At 36.7% G+C, this 16,436-nt stretch overlaps 1 protein-coding gene across 1 annotated transcript; it reads right to left on the reverse strand.

Moving 5' to 3' along the window:
* Positions 1–5,118: 5,118 nt before the first annotated feature.
* Positions 5,119–15,607, reverse strand: LOC117416009 (phosphatidylinositol 4,5-bisphosphate 3-kinase catalytic subunit gamma isoform). Its single transcript, XM_034027011.3, has 11 exons — positions 15,507–15,607; positions 12,118–14,130; positions 11,580–11,645; positions 11,271–11,496; positions 9,996–10,099; positions 9,756–9,902; positions 8,989–9,079; positions 8,757–8,887; positions 7,645–7,756; positions 6,907–7,064; positions 5,119–6,624 (listed from the first exon to the last, which is right to left on the reverse strand). Exons 2-11 carry the CDS (start codon positions 14,116–14,118, stop codon positions 6,343–6,345), a joined length of 3,318 nt encoding a protein of 1,105 aa, XP_033882902.1. The 5' UTR covers positions 14,119–14,130; positions 15,507–15,607; the 3' UTR covers positions 5,119–6,342.
* Between the last annotated feature and the right edge of the window lie 829 nt (positions 15,608–16,436).

The raw sequence follows: 16,436 nt of genomic DNA on the forward strand, positions 1-16,436 counted from the left end.
TCATTACACAACAGAAGCACATCGGCTCGGTGTGCAGTACGGGAGTGTTTCTTTTTAATGTGGTGGTGGGAACGCAAAGGGTCTTGTGCAGGGCTAGTTGTTTTAAAATATTTTATATATGTATTAAAAAAATAAAAAGTTCCCCCTTCATCAGGGCCCCCCTTCGAGGCGTTGGGCCCTGGGGAAATTTCCCCGTCCTCCCCGCCCCAGGAGCTGTAATTACCACTGTTCAAATTCAATGAATCACTGAGCCTGGAAAAGAAAACATATATTTCATTTTCAGGTCTCTGTCCTTATATTTCTGCTTGCAACATAATTTACCCCCACCTATGCTTAAGTTGCCCTTATCCTTCGTAGCCACTCTGTCAAGGCTTTTGATGCTTTGGCATCTCCTTGTGTCTCAGGGTGTATGTCCTTCCTGTTTCAGTTGTTGGCTCCACTGATGTCAGCACATCCCCCATGTCTACAATAAATTGATGTGAATGGCATGGGAAACAGAATGATCATGCTGGTCCATTCGGGTGCAGGGAGTTAATTTCAGCCTCCCGTTTCTTCTGATCAGCAGACACCACCAGTGACTGTCATACTGAACAGTAACATGTCCTTTCACTTGGTCAAATGGTAGGATATGCTCTTCGACTGTGATTGATTCTTCTCTTTGTTTTGTTGATTAGGAGAACTCTCATACAAGGACTTTTGCTTTGGAAACTGATTGAAAGAAGTAGAGATGTTGTATGCCAGGCATAGTTCTTACCTTGAGGAATCGTTGCTCCAGAAAACCTTGCTCAGCTTGCCATTGAGCTATCGTGAAGTATTACTACTTCAAGAGCAGGAATGTTGTCTTACGCAAACCTGTACAATTGATGTGGACTCTGGATCTGGTCATGGTATGGACGCTGCAAACTGGCTTTTGTAGCTATTTGTTTAATGGTTTCTCCTACACCATCACAGGGTCCTTTGCCATGAGATGTTGCAAAGAAATTCACCTCTGCTTCCACGCCAAAATCTTCCAAGTGGTGGCAAATGTTGAGGAAATTTTTACAGTTCTTATATTGGCCTGTACACCCATCAGAGAAGTGATAGATTTTTCTTGGGCGCCTCCCAAATTTGTTCTCCAAGAACCTCAAAAGATGCTTTTGAAAGAGATAAACAGCAACTGTGTCATGAGACATGCATTCTGATATTGCAACATAAGAGATGTGCTGTGAATTCCCATCGTTGTCTTGCCAGTAGCAAACAAAAGAATATATGGTTGCCTGAGAGTTGTTCCAATGGTGTGATTGTGCTTCATCTTGCACGACAAAAGTGAAGTTTTCTGCAAAATCACCAACAACTAGGAATTCATTTTCTTGAAGGAGTTCATCCCTCAGTTGTTGATAATATGCAGTCTGCATCTGTGCGATGAAATCATGTCAACAAAGACGTTGGAGATGGCTTGTGAAAGTCTCTATGAACTGATCAACAGGTTCATTGATTGTCTGAAGGGTGGATCTGTCTGTTGTAGTCCACCTCTGATACTCCACTGCGTCCACCAGGCTATCTTGAAAGAGCATTTGTAGATGACTCTTGAAATATTCAAGTGATGGACAATTTTCACACTTTCCGAAGTGGCAATCGACGTTAGTTGGGGAACACATGAGATAAGATAAGCAATGTCGATTGTGATTCAAAGGCACTTCTGTACTGGCACTCAGTTTTGGAAGCTTAGAACAAATGATCAGCTTTGCATTCTGGTGTGTTGTGCAGACAGACACAGCATTTGTACCGCTACTGCGTGTCAATACATACTCCTTTGGTTTCAGCTCTGCAAATATGGAGAAGCCAATCTTAATGTCAGGATGCTGTAATCATACTTCATACAAGGGTAACATAACTTCTGGACATACGCAAAGTTCATCTTCTGGTGGTCCTTGATCTGCTTCTTTGTTAAGGTTCGACCTTTAGTGCGGCGCACTCCACGATGCTTTGTAAATGGGTCACGGCATGCTGGAAGTACTTACCATTTATGCAACAAATTGTCTTCAATAGCAAATAGACTGCAAAACTGCAAGAATTTTAGCTAAAAACATTTAATGTCAATAATGTTAAACTGATAAGTATAATATCTAAATATTTTTTGGAAGAGTACCAGGTTTAACTTAGTTAAGTTATAGTTGGGTTTTCTTGTTTTTCATTTTATAAAGGGCACATTTCAGTATTGACCTGTATTTAATTCACCTGTGCTACTCTTTAGTCACATGTGTTAATAGGCCAAATTGGTTAATTAATTAACATGCATCTGTTACAGCTGCACCAGTTCACTGCACCTTCAATATAACAGGTGAGTATACTCGATTACAACTAAATATTATTGTTTAATTGTATTAGGTGTGTAATTGCTTCACTTAGAAGATTCACCTGACACTCTGCATTGAACTCTGTGTTGTGCCTCAATCAATGGCAGGAACAAAATGAAACTTGCAGGAAATGTAGATAAGGGTCTAGGCTACAGTCTATCAAACACTGACAAAAATCCAAGGTTACGCGATTTGACCTGGGTGAGGTCAAAGGTCACAGAATCACACAACTTTTTATCTTGCACTTCATAGAACCTTCCATATACTGTGAAGAGTGTGCTATCCAAGAGCTTTAAAACAACACCAAAACTACCTTTCTGTGTCAATTATGGAGGAAGTTATGACCATGAAATGCATACAATTCTTAGTGGGTAGATGTTAATACTCTACAGTTACAGATAGCTGCCATGCAGATACAACAATACATATGTTTCATTACTGAAATACAGCAGGTCAATGATCCAAATATCTTAAATAGTAATTTGATTAGTTCTCTCTCTCTCTCTATAGAGGTTTTAAATAGAGGGGAACCCTGCCAGGCTCACAATTATATACTATAATTGATCAGTGATATTGATGTGATAATGTTTGTGAAGTTGTAGGATAAAGTGGACCTGAACATTAAAGAGCAACTTTATTAAACAGAATTAATGTGTTCTTGTTGTTTGGCCTGTCTGGGATCAATAACATCTTTTTACTCATTACATTATTTTGAAACTTTTTTTTCAGTAAAATAAGAGGTTATTTTTGCTATTCATTTAAATAAGAGATGCAAGAAATGCATAGCTACTTCATTCATTATTTTAAGGTTAGCATAAACTATTTTAACATTTTTAAATAACGATACAATGTGTGATTTTTGAGGATTTTATCATTGTTTGCTGGTGGTTTCAGTATTCTGTAGAGCACTATATTGGAATACTTGGAACGCCTTAGAAACCTTGCTTCAGTTTCACAAGATGTATGATCTAAATAGATGTGGTATCTAAATGTAGTAACTTACCCCAGTTTTTTTTTCAATTTTATTTAAGGAGAAAGGAAGTAGGTTGACCAATATGTAAAAATAAAAAAAGCTATATTAATTTACGGCAGTTACCATATTAGATATTTTGGCCTACATCTTAAAACCAAATAATTATTATTTTTTTGTTATTAGTTATTAGAAAAATAACCCTGCACACAGTAGTATGCTAGAATGCTGATCTCCTGCATCAGAAAGTTGTAAGATCAATTCTCCAAGCTGCCTAGGATGGAAGCCTCACCAGTATTGACATTGTCAGTATTTTCCTTTCGGCTACAGCAAAATAACAAGATCTGCCATTTGCATGTTGGCAGCTGGACGTAAAACTATGTTATGTTTTTATTTAGTGTTAACCTAAAGAATACAGCTCTAGCCAAGATAAAAAATATATATATAATCCGACAATATGTCATTATTTTAGAAAGAGAGACAGCTGTCTACAAAAACACGTGATTTGTCTATTAGATTATGACACGTTACCAATAAATGAAAGTCTGAATCTGCTACAGGCTACTGTGCAGTGCCATCAACGAGAGCCTTTGTGGAGTTAGGATAGAAAGCAGTGAAGTGGAAAAAGAGTGTGTGAAAAGGCTCTGTGAGGAGAATAAGGAGTACAGTAATCATACAGCTTAAAAGAGAGCTTTAGAGCAGAGGATTTTTCTGATCTTTAAAGCTTAACATTGATAGTTTAATCCAAATGTACAATGATGATGTACATTTTCAGTCAGTCCAGGTATGAATCTGTGGAAGCTCAGAAACGTTCTTCTTTAACTTCATCTCTAGCTGTTCTTTGTTTCAGATAATGGCAGGGCTAGCACTCAATAAAAAGGAATGTAGTTGCAGAGAGAGGGAGGCACAGAGACAGAAAAGAGGGCCCCACTTGAAAACTTCATTTGCTAAATACTTCCAGAGACTGAGTGGAGAAACAGGCAAACAGGTCAGTCTTTAGAAATACCTGCATTCCTTGGCAGTGTTGGATGCTCTACTACACTTCAAGCACTCAATAATAAGTAATAACTTTAGCTTTTGGGTTAGATTATGAGAGCTTTTTACGTATTTTCCTTCATTATAATATAACCTTTTCCTTTTTTTTTGGTCCCCATCTTTCATGTGCTTTCTTTGTTTCTTGGTGCCAACCACCAATCAACAAACCAGAGTGAAGAAGTATAACTGATGTTTGTTTTATTTAAAATTGATGCCGTTAGTTTGTGAAGACACTGGAATGCCGAATTAGTGTATATATATATATATATACTGTGATTCGTTAAACATTGAATAAACCGAGTCTGTGTAATTATATTTGATGAATTAACGGTTGTCTGGATATGTTAATATCTGTAAGCCAGTACACAAACTATCCACTTATAAGAGTTTAAAACAACTTTATGTCCCTCCTAAATGTCTAACGAGTGTGTTAGAGAATAAAAAGAAGTATGTGAAACATGACACAACACTATACTAGATAGATACTGGTATAGCCGAAATCCCCTTTCAAAGCACTGTGCAAAGGGTAGCTGGCTAATTGGGGCCATTCTTTACTTCCAGTTATGTTCTCTATCTGTTCCTGGGATCAGGTGTGTTTGAGTGCAACTTGGAACAATGATCCCAATTTATTTAGCTTTGGTTGGAAATCTCAATGAACCACAAAAGAGAAATTACCTCTTTTGTTTATAAGTTTAATTGTAATTATACCCCCCCCCCCACACACACACACACACACGCACACACACATAACAACAATTTGAAAAAAGTCCCACAATATACAGTAATAGATTCATATTTTAATGGGTGTGCACTGAAATAGCTCTTGGTACATCTTTCCCCAGAAGAGGTTGTTAACAGCAGAGTTATGTTAGAAGCAGACTGAATCAAAAATATTTGATAGGACTTCATTGATATCCTTATACTGTAACAGCACATACTGTGTAAAACACCCTTGTGCTGATATCATGTATCATCGTAAAAGCATTGCAAACAGGTAGTACAATACACTAAAAGCATAGAAAAGTTTAATTACTGTAGAAGTTCGCCATGGTAAACTTTGTTTTGTGGTTTCCATACGCAGAGAACTGGTACACGAGTGAATCTAAGCTGCTGTAATAAAGCCAAATACCTCGTGCCTGGTTGTTTAATAATGTTTTACTGCTCTTGCCCAAATTGTTTTTTAAATGTCATTTGCATGTCATTAGTCTTGAATCCGTTTCAACTAATTTATCTTACGACTCATTTATTAAAAATTAACTGGGAGGTATAAAATGAAACTGACCAACACAGGTATTGCAGATCACCATGGCTGAAAACCGGCAAAGACGTTGGATTCTAAAGCTCTTTGCCAGACATCTTCCAGCTGAGTACAGGATAGTTGGCAATGTGTTTGGGGTGCATAAAACCACAGTTCATCGCTGTATTTACATGTTTGACAGCTCCCTTGTTCAGAGGCACTGCAACACATACATAGCTATGCCAGTTGTAACTGAAGCAAAAAGCATTGCTCTGCGGGACCGTCCCTCTTCTCCCGAACGGCACCTCCTTGCTCGTTCCTGCAGGGAGGACTGTTTCAGTTTTTTAATTTGTCCCTAGCTTGTGGGACTGTGTGCTCTATTCCGCTTTCTGAGAGGGCATCAGCCACTTGTTGGTACATGTGATAAGCATTAAAGTACAATGTAAAACTTGAAATATATACTAAAAATATAAAAAATATATCAGCTTATGTTTAACAAAAAATGCTGAAGAATGACAAAGTATGCTGGCACTATGCATTATATTTAAATCTTGTTTGCTGTGATATCTATATTTATGTAAGAGTATGGTTAATTGATGAGAATCTAGCACTACATTCTTAACTATCTGGTTACTGAAGCTGGTCAGGGATGAAAATACACTGAAAAAAAATATGGAGCATTTTTTTTTCTGAAAACCAGTATCTGTTAAGCTTCAACAGAACTAGAAGAAGAAACCTCCCTCATCTGGATGTGTCAGAAAGAGTTACGCTGAACGCTTTTCCACCCCTTGCTTGATTCCAAGGACAAGGTGCAAAAACCAGTTAAACTGAACAGTCCAGCCTTTATCCCTGCAAATTTCAATCTGGTCAAGAAAATGCTTCTCTGCATCTTCCTCAGTCTTCCCCACAGTAAGGGCCTCCCGGATATACTCAATATCCTCTGTACTGGTTAGCTGTGGCATTCCTGTCATCAGCATCATCGAGAACAAGATAATCAGAAGGTTGGTATGGTGCCGCAGAGCCAAGTATGCTTTGATGCAGACATCCTGAGAACAAAAGGCAGCACAGTATATTTACAGAACAAACAATAGCTTTTCTATCATTATAATACCAGATGTATATACAAATGACAGCCCTGCAAATCTATATTTTTCAACTAAAGAAATTGTTATATTACCTACTAAAAACAGGTCTTACATGTACTTTAATGAGTACGATTTCCCTTTATAAAAAAAAAAAATACGACAACACTTGCTCCACAGCGTTTGAAAATCCTAACAAATGAAGAAACTAAAAGTTACATCCGATCTTTATTACTCCGATCATACCTGGAATTTTTGGAATTGAGGGCTTGTTTTCTTTCCAAACGTTCCCATAACATACAGAAAATCGGGAGTTAAAACAAATGGCACTCTTTCCTTGCTAATCCCAAGGAAACTTTTGTAATTTCCAAGGATGTGTCCAAAATCTATGTGAAACAGATTACCTAAAGAAAGGAATATTGTAAAATAAGGTGACAGATCCTAATACAAGCATTAAATGTTGAAGTTTCATCATGACAACATATACATGCCATGTACCCTGATGGGATAACTACAGCTGTGATTTCTAGTGTTTTACAGCTGTGATTTCTAGTGTTTTACAGCTGTGATTTCTAGTGTTTTACAGCTGTGATTTCTAGTGTTTTACAGCTGTGATTTCTAGCGTTTTACAGCTGTGATTTCTAGCGTTTTACAGCTGTGATTTCTAGTGTTTTACAGCTGTGATTTCTAGTGTTTTACAGCTGTGATTTCTAGTGTTTTACAGCTGTGATTTCTAGTGTTTTACAGCTGTGATTTCTAGTGTTTTACACCAGGGAATCCACCTAGATGTATCGACCATTTATTTTTAGGGCTAATCCTGGGATTGGTGGTTGATGCAATCCAGGGCGATTCAGCAGTGGTGTAAAATGCTATTTTTTTTTTAGCTGTGGCTGGTAAGGTACATGTATAGGTAATCAACCCATGATCATTTTCTGCACAATAGTATTGTGACATAGAAGATTAGCTGAAACCAGTTTCACTTACCTGATTCTGTGATCATAATGTTGTCGTTATGCCTGTCTCCTATCCCCAAAACATATGTGGCAACACAATAACCAGCACAAGAATACACAAACCTCTCCACAGCCTGCTGAAACTGAAGATTAAGTACAGTGTTAACCAGGGTTGTGGGCATGTGCAATAAATAAAGGCTATAAATCATCAAAATATTATAAACAAATCATTATTTAGAATGAGTACATAACAGGGGAGATGTTCAAAGATTTTAACTCCAAGAGGCAAAATATTCCATTTAAAAGTTAACAACCTAACAGTACAGAAGACTCATTGAATATGAAAAAAAATCCAACTTTAACTGTTTTTTTTTCTAATTTTGAAAAAAAAAATCGGTTTACACTTTAGAATAAAAAGCTTTTAAATACAGATATGTCTAGAGACGATGCAATTATCCAAAAATAAATATTGTCAGTGAGGTTCAAAACGTAAGTTAAATAACCAATTGAATGTCAATGGCTGAATAACTCCTTTCTAACCTGCCTGAGACCTCATTACCAGAAGTTGGTGATATCCCTACACCTCACCAGGAAATCAAGGGGGAAAATCAAAAATGCAACTAAAATAATATATATATATATATATATATATATATATATATATATATATATATAAAAATGTACACATTAATACACCCCACGTCAGAAATTCATAGAGATTACAGCTCAAGATCATTACTGCCAAAAAACAGTCTGTAATCTCTGGTACATCCCAAAGTGGAAGTTATTCTGCTTAAATTGTCAGCCATAGTGAGGGTTTCTGATTGTGTGTGACATGGGGCCTTAGCATTGTGAGGTAATGACTTGAATCAAGGACCTATGTTGAATGAGCCTCACTGTCGGTCTAAATTTCAGGAGCAAATAGATCCCTGTCTAAAAAGCAGAAAAGCCTAGCATAGTTTTAGAAAAACAAAACACAATACAATGCTCCTGAATACCCAAAACACACACACACACACACACGCACACACACACACACACACACACACTCTTCTCTATAAACATGTTTAAGGTCTCAGTCTGAGTGCTATTGTATCTGGAGAAGGTTAAACACACTTTTACAATCTTACAGTAAAATACTACCTTGTCTTCCATTACGCATTTATCTCCAAGCCACTGGTTTAATACTTCGTCTTTAAAAGCTCCAGTGTTGCCAACGGTGCTCTGCTGGATGTTAGCTATGGTGGTGGCATCTTTCACTATTTCAATCATCCCTGAAAAGACACAAATGTTAGTGGTTATAATGCACATTGTAAGTAACCCCACAAACCTGCATACATAGAAACAGATTCACAATTAATTTATAAAAACGTACCTATCTTGTTTCCAGTAGAAATGCAGCCATATGGTAACAACGATAGATCCAAGGATTCTGTCTCCCAGATCGATTCCATAATGAGAAGAATCTAATAACACACATCAAATATCACATATCATAACATATTCACGTTTTCATTAAAATAAAAACTACTGCATGCAACTTACAAAATGCACTTATGGCTCCGCTATCAGTATAAACAAACTAAACAGACAACAACTGTGATGAAGATAACTGATGGTTTGGGACTTTTGCAATGACAACCTGTGAGGGGAATATGGGCAGTAGAAGTGAATGGACTGCGGCTGAATACCGAGGTCTGTTTAAAGTGCTGCATGAGTCAATATAACCCATACACAAGAATGTACCTACTATATTTGTTTTCTATTCATGAACAACCTTTATTTAGCCAAGTGACGACTGATGTCACTGTTTTGATTTGACTTTGCTATGACGTCAACCAATACTGAGAATAAAGCATGGTAAAAACTCAGTATTTACGTCATATATTGGGTCACTGGCATGTATTAGGTGAAACGTGCGCTCTGACTGGCATCAGTCTATAATTGCAGTTATCATATTTTTTGTTATCTGATACTTTTTTTTTTTATTGCTATAAAGATAGATGCACCCTATTAAAAATGTTATGGTTATAAAGCACATTATTGGGTTTCTGATTCCATTTGGGTTTAACATTTAATTTCTCCATTGATTTCTAATGTTTAGAGTTTAAAATTGTTTACATTTTTCACAAAAATAAATACCTGTAAAATAAGCATGTCCTGACGAAGGTCATCTCCGTCCTTAAAGATTATTCCAATAGTGTCACTGGATCGTGTTGTGGGGTCGTCAGGTTTGAACTCGAGCCACAGCGGTTTCTTCTTTGATGCCATCACTTTACACTGCTCAATCTGCAGTAAGGATAGGGCATTGCTTTAGCAATTTCAATGTTACACGAATACCACTGATATCGTTCTGCATGTAGAGTATCGGGTTATATTTACCACAAGTGAACCTGCTCTGAGGCCAGGGTCGTAAGGAACTTTGAAACTTCTTGGTAGCCCTGATGTTTGAAGTTTTTCAAGTTTCTGTCTGAGCTGGAAAACAACTGAAATTGACATGAAAACATTGTGATATACTGTAGGACCATAGTGTTGAGTTGGAAATAATTATTTACCTTTTACACCTGTTTAGTTATATTATCTAAAAAAAAAATTGTTTCTCTAAAACCATGTACAAATTAGATTTTTATTTTTATTTCTCATTTTCAATAATGGGCAAATGTTTTCATAAAGGAATTACTGTAATTACTTTAAGGGGAACTTTGTTTTTACACAACAGAACATACTGCTACTGTAATACTTTTTGTGCTACTGTATAATCTACTTGGGTATATTAGAAGATAATGCTGAAAACATAACAACAGTATTTTACCCTGATTTATCTAATAATAACTTACTTTGCTGTTTAATGTATTCTGCCTGACACAGCATTTTCATTCTCCATTCAGCAAAGCAAGCAACCTTTACAGTATGCCAACAATGAACTTTTTTGAGATGTTTTCTTTTTGTATTATTCATTTAGTAATTTCAGACTCTGCTACAAATAACTTAGAAATCTACTTTTCTCAAAATCCTGTGGACAAAAAAATGATTTTCTTTGGTGAATTGGTGAATCTTATTACATTACACATGCCCGAGAGCATGCAAGATCAATATTAAACTCCTTCTGACATCACAAACCAGGGAGACAAGCGAAGATCATTTCTAAAGGTCAACAAGTGTATTACTATTGTGTGTCTGACACTCAGTTATCCATTGTTATCCAGTTATCCATTACAGTATATACGATCCTTGATACTGGAAATAAGGAATACATACAGGCAATTATCTAATAAATAACAATATGCATTACAGATTGGAAATGTGTTCTTTATAGAAAAGGAAAGGGGTGGCTGGAGGTAAACGGGTTGGACATGAAAAAGTTAACATAGATACCCCTTGAGAGTTAATAGGCATGTTTTCAAACTTAACAGAGCCTTCACAAATAATAATAAAATATTCAATGATTCCTACAGTTTTATTGTTGAAGACAACTGAGGACTATTACATTTCCCACCAGGTAGCTACTCATCAAATATATTACAGAATGTAGTATTCATTCAAAGAAGACCAGAAAATAAATACATGAAGGTTTGGTTAAAGTCTTCAAAGATTCTATTTCATCTTTTGGTTGTGTGAATGAGGTTTGTAATACAACATATTTCACTGGGCAGATACCTTGTACTGAAACATCATATTTGTCAGCAGACATTGCTTTTATTTCCTTGGTGACCTTCTGCAATGCTTCAGTAACTTCAACTTGCTTCTTGAAGTCATGCAGCATGGCTTCACCACAGCCCCGAAGGTACGCCTCTAAGATCACTGCATATCTCTGCTGGTAATGCATGGACTGGGCTATTTCACTTCTTAGAAACCAGAACAAGAAATGGCCAATTCTTTTCCTCTGGAAGAAACAGTAGATCAACTTTCAAAAATACAAAAACAAAGCACACAAATATATGCATGACTTTATTCTTTTATACTTACCCTTAAAGCACGTTTCAGCAGAAAACGAGCCAGGGCACTGTCATGGTAAGGCTCAAACTTCACAGCCTGTATAAATTAGTGAGAAATGCAACAAGTAGATAAAACACATTAATTTAAAAGATCATAAAAACTATATAAGGCTCTGGAATTAAATTATAAAAGGTTTGGTCAACAGTTTGACAACGAAGCAATTTCCAATATCAGAAACAAAATTATGTTAAGAGTTTTGTTTTAGTTTTTCTTCACACTGGGACTAAAGCTGAAATAACTGAACACCTGTAATTGATATATATATATATATATATTGATATATATATATATATATATATATATATATATATATATATATATATATATATATATATATATATAGTTCTACAAACATACTAAACAAAGATATTCACATTACATACACACATTATGCAAAATAGTTCACAGAGGATTTAAATGTAACTGACAGTTCATTGTTTCATTCTGTAGAGATCGAAAACACACAGGCTGTATGCAAATAGTGTGAACAGATTAAACAGTACCCTACCTGTACAAGCTGCAACAGGTACCGCAGAACATCGTCATCTCCTAGAGTCTCCAGCTTTCTCACTGCCACGGTGCGCACATTCTCATCTGAGAAGTGGCAGTCTAACAGCTGCATTGCAAGTCCAACGTCCAGTGTACTACGATCCCAGGCATCATGTTTCTCCAGCAGCTGATGTGTTGCTAAAACCGCTTCTTGTTTCCCCCATTTAACTGAGCTGAGAAACTTGGGATACGCTTTTGGACACTTCATGCATTCCTGCTTGAAATGCCACAGTAACTCTTTGTCTTCTGGTGTCAGAGGATGCAGTGGATCAGTGGCAACAATTTTCTCAAACTGTTTGCGCAGGTGATTAGGCATCTCTCGTCTTGACCTTTCACCGTCAACCTCAACTGATTCCCGACCTTTTGGCAAAGCAATGGGGTAGCAGTATTTATCCAGCATCACAGTAATGGCCATGGATGTTTCCTTATCAGGGTTGGTAGCTGAGGTGAGCTTGTCGGCATTGACACTGCTATGATCCTCGCTCTTCTCTGGCATCTTCCACATGTGAAGGACGTATTCCCCTTGCCGCAGCAGTGAGCGATGGTCTATCAGTAGGAGGTTAACATAATAAAGCAAGCGGTTCTTACATTTGGGGTCAAAGTTGACACTTTCTTGAAACCCAGCCTTAGTGCTCTGAGTTTGAGTTTTTCCACAGTAAACCTGTAGGCTAAATCGGGCACCTTTTGGCAGATCCTTTATCTTGATATCCAACTCGAGCCATGAGTTCCACAGGACCTCTTCAGTAAATGGTTTGGAGGAGGTTCTCTGCTGAGCCAGCAGCTGTTGTCCATGAAAAATACTGGCTTCAACAAAAACAATGAGCTCTGAATTTCGTGGCAGCATGGGGATATCGATACCAAGGACCTTGACTCTGAATTTTCTGTTACAATCCCACAGAGAAATGGTAAACACTTTCTCATGGTCCTTTTCTTCTATTGTCAGCTGCTCATGAGACCCTGCAACTCCAGTGCAATCATCAACCAGCGACCAGTCCTCCTTGTGAACAACATCCTGGTCCGGATCAGGTGCAGACTCCAAAACAAGGTGGATCTCCTCCGCGTTTTTCAGACACTGTCTCACCCAGTAGAAGTTCTTAACAGGGTTGTCCCCATAAATGTATTCATCTCTACCGCAAACCCTGAGAACAAAGTCTAATTCACTGTCTTCTTCAGAAATGCCAAGCAAAGGCTTTTTCTTAGCAATCTTGGTGAAGAAGTTCTGGAGAATCTGATCAGGTTTGTCCTCGATTGATACTTTTATGGTTTGACTAGCATTTCCTCGGTGGATGACAACTAAAATATTATTATTGCTTATCTTATTTAGGATGTATTCTGGAAGAGGCTTAGGGGTTATCCAAGGATCCATGGAATAAAGTTTTGGATCCCGGTTTGCTAACTCGATTAACCGAGGTGTCAGCAATTTCCGTCTAGTGAATTCAAGTTCATCATCATGAACATTGCTGACATCTGTTACATCATAACCAATAAGATAATTCAGATACCTCTGATACTGCTCCGATTCCTCAGTCGGTTGGGGTCTGGGAACCAACTGAATTCTTCCTAAATCTTTTTTCAATGCTTTCCAATAGCGTATGCAGTCCAGTGTCTGAAACACCTGATGTTTGTCATATATTTCATACCAGTGCCCTTTCTTCTGGTAAAGCAGTATGCACTGATCTGGGGTACACTTTTGGTAGAACTCAGGGCATGCACTTCTTTCAACTGCTTTCATCCACAATTGGGTTTTAACTTGTTCGACTGTGCAGTTTCCAGCAACATCAAGCATTAGGGCTTCTTGTATTTTATTAAACTTATTGTACGTAGGCAACATAAACTCAATCACTATTTGATCCATTGTAACCATAGTGTTTGATGATATAAATGCTTTCATCTTTCTCCTTCTTCTCCTGTTCTCTTCTCTGAATATTACAGGTTGTTCATCGTCACCGTGCTGTTCCATACCCAATGGAAACTATGAACACACAAAAAAAATCATCACAGAATAAATGCACAGCACATTACTAAAAAACCAAGGCAACATTTGTCCTTAGTGGTACCCTTGCACCTCTGGAAAGGGGAGGCGGGTCTATGTGTAAAATGCAGAGTATCATTTATGCTAGGGGTGGGTAAAGTTGTCCACTCCCGTCCCACTCGTTGCTTCAAACATGTTTTAAATTGTTTAACTGCACCAAGTAAACCCTACAGTAGTTGATTTATTTAATTGTACCTACTGAACCTGGGTTGAAATTGCCTTCTGGGACCCCTATTGGGCTCAACTTTATTATACTCCTATGCTACTTTTGGGTAGTCGGTGAAGTGATCCATAATTTCCAACTTCTTCCAAGTAAAAATCTAATAAACCTCCCTTATCTTAAATGCTCACTTGATCTCAAATTTATATTTAGAATTATTCAATTTTTTTTTAATTGTACCGTTTTTCAATAAGCTTTTTATTCTCTATAAACTATATCTATACTCCTAGTTTCAATAGATTCCACCTAAATTTGTCATGTTCAAACTGAAACATTTGCAAATGTTTTAACTAAAACGTTTGCAAACATGGAAACATTTAATAAATTAAATGTGATCGGTGATAAATATATTTAGACGTAATATTATACAACGAAAACTGTCCAAAACAGAATACCAAACCCGATAATAAACAGTTTAATTGGGTAAAAAGAAAAACAGTATTTAACAGTGCATAATTATTCAGTTCCTTATGATACACAGTAAGCCTACATTTTACATAATTATTTTGTAATGTTGTTCCTACCATTTGCAACCTCCTGTATGTGAATGTACGTGCGTGCTCTATTAAATTAAAGTCTTAGGTATTAGTTCTCCTTCTGCTAGCCAGCTTCTGCAAAAGGAAGTCTTGCAACTCAGGAAGCGAGCAAAACGTCTGAATATAGAAATCATAATAGACAGTTCCTGTTTATAAAAAAAAATGCAGTTGCTTAAGAAAAAAAAAAAATATATATATATATATATATATATATATTATGGTTTTGTTGATAGTGATGCACGACAGTAAATATAAAAATGAATGGTACAACTATTAATAATAACTTTACCACGAATGACTAATCTTTTATGGGCAAGCTATATTTAAAAAACCTTAAATTTTATAAAATGGTATCTTCTGAAACTCAAAAGCCGATCTTTTATACACGCACAAATCAGTTATCGCATGAACAAGGCAAACACAACAATTGAAAGCCGCACAAAAATACGCCTGCCATTAAATTAACTTATGTATAGCTATTCAAAAGGTTAACGGTATTACAAGTTATAAGTTGATTACGTCATACCATATATCTAGTGAAAATAAAGACTGCCACTTACAGTATTGCTGACAAGCTTGTGTTCGGCATTTATGCTGGCTGTGTTGGCACCGTTGACAAGTGAATTTTTTTTTCCGGAGCTGGCTCTTGGTGTCTTTTCAGTTCACCCCTCCCTTATGATTCGTGTATCTGTTCTCTATATGAAACGTTTGCGACATGTTAAGCTCCTATTGGTTGCATTAGGTGTACTTTCGGTTTTAAAAGGGCCTGGATGTTGTACTTTTTTAAAGATTTAATTTGAGGCACAAAAGTCAGACAGATGAGGTGTGTGGTATGCTGAGACTTAATTTAGGTATAATTTTCAAACATGTAAAAACTGACGTAGCCTACAGTGATATAGGTTCAGATGAACCACACACTTGTACACACTGCACGTACACAAATCACATGGATGCTAGGATCAAGCAAAACATACGTGTAAAAAGAGAGAAAGAGTGTGTGCATGTTCTGAACAAAAGTTGCGTATTCCTTTATTCAGTCTGCACCTTTTTGAAAACAGAAACTCAAATATGTTTTCCCACCTCCCACGTACATATCATATGCAAGGCTGATGTTTCCGACTGAGATATTAATCTGTTTGTTACTCCTTTTTCAGACATTAAGTGGAATTTTTATTTATTTATTTTTATACTCATGTAGCAAACAAAAGTATCTCTGTATAATTTAGTGAATGTTTTTTTTTGTTTGTTTTTTTACTGTGCATTTAAAAATATTCCCTACAGATTCTCCCATGTATTCTAAATTTCTAGAAATACAACTGCATCTGCACGACGAATGATGATACACCTATAACGTCAAACACTCAAATTTCTGAAGAAAATCAAATTAATGCATTGTATGCAAACAGCCAGCTCAATCCTTAAAAAGGGTTATGTCTGATATAAAGACTACTAAACACCGGAAACCTGTGTGATCTAAAAGTTTGGTAAAT

The sequence above is a fragment of the Acipenser ruthenus genome, chromosome 7, assembly GCF_902713425.1.
Source record: "Acipenser ruthenus chromosome 7, fAciRut3.2 maternal haplotype, whole genome shotgun sequence".
NCBI classification, from domain to species: Eukaryota; Metazoa; Chordata; class Actinopteri; order Acipenseriformes; family Acipenseridae; genus Acipenser; species Acipenser ruthenus.

Bases quoted from the DNA above. Each gene is read 5' to 3' on its own strand.
- LOC117416009 (XM_034027011.3), bottom strand. From the start codon at position 14,118: ATGGAACAGCACGGTGACGATGAACAACCTGTAATATTCAGAGAAGAG. The intron at 11,646-12,117 runs GTAGGGTACTGT...TAATTTATACAG, and splicing joins ACCTGTTGCAGCTTGTACAG to GCTGTGAAGTTTGAGCCTTA. The intron at 9,903-9,995 runs GTAAATATAACC...TCCTTACTGCAG, and splicing joins TCAGAGCAGGTTCACTTGTG to ATTGAGCAGTGTAAAGTGAT.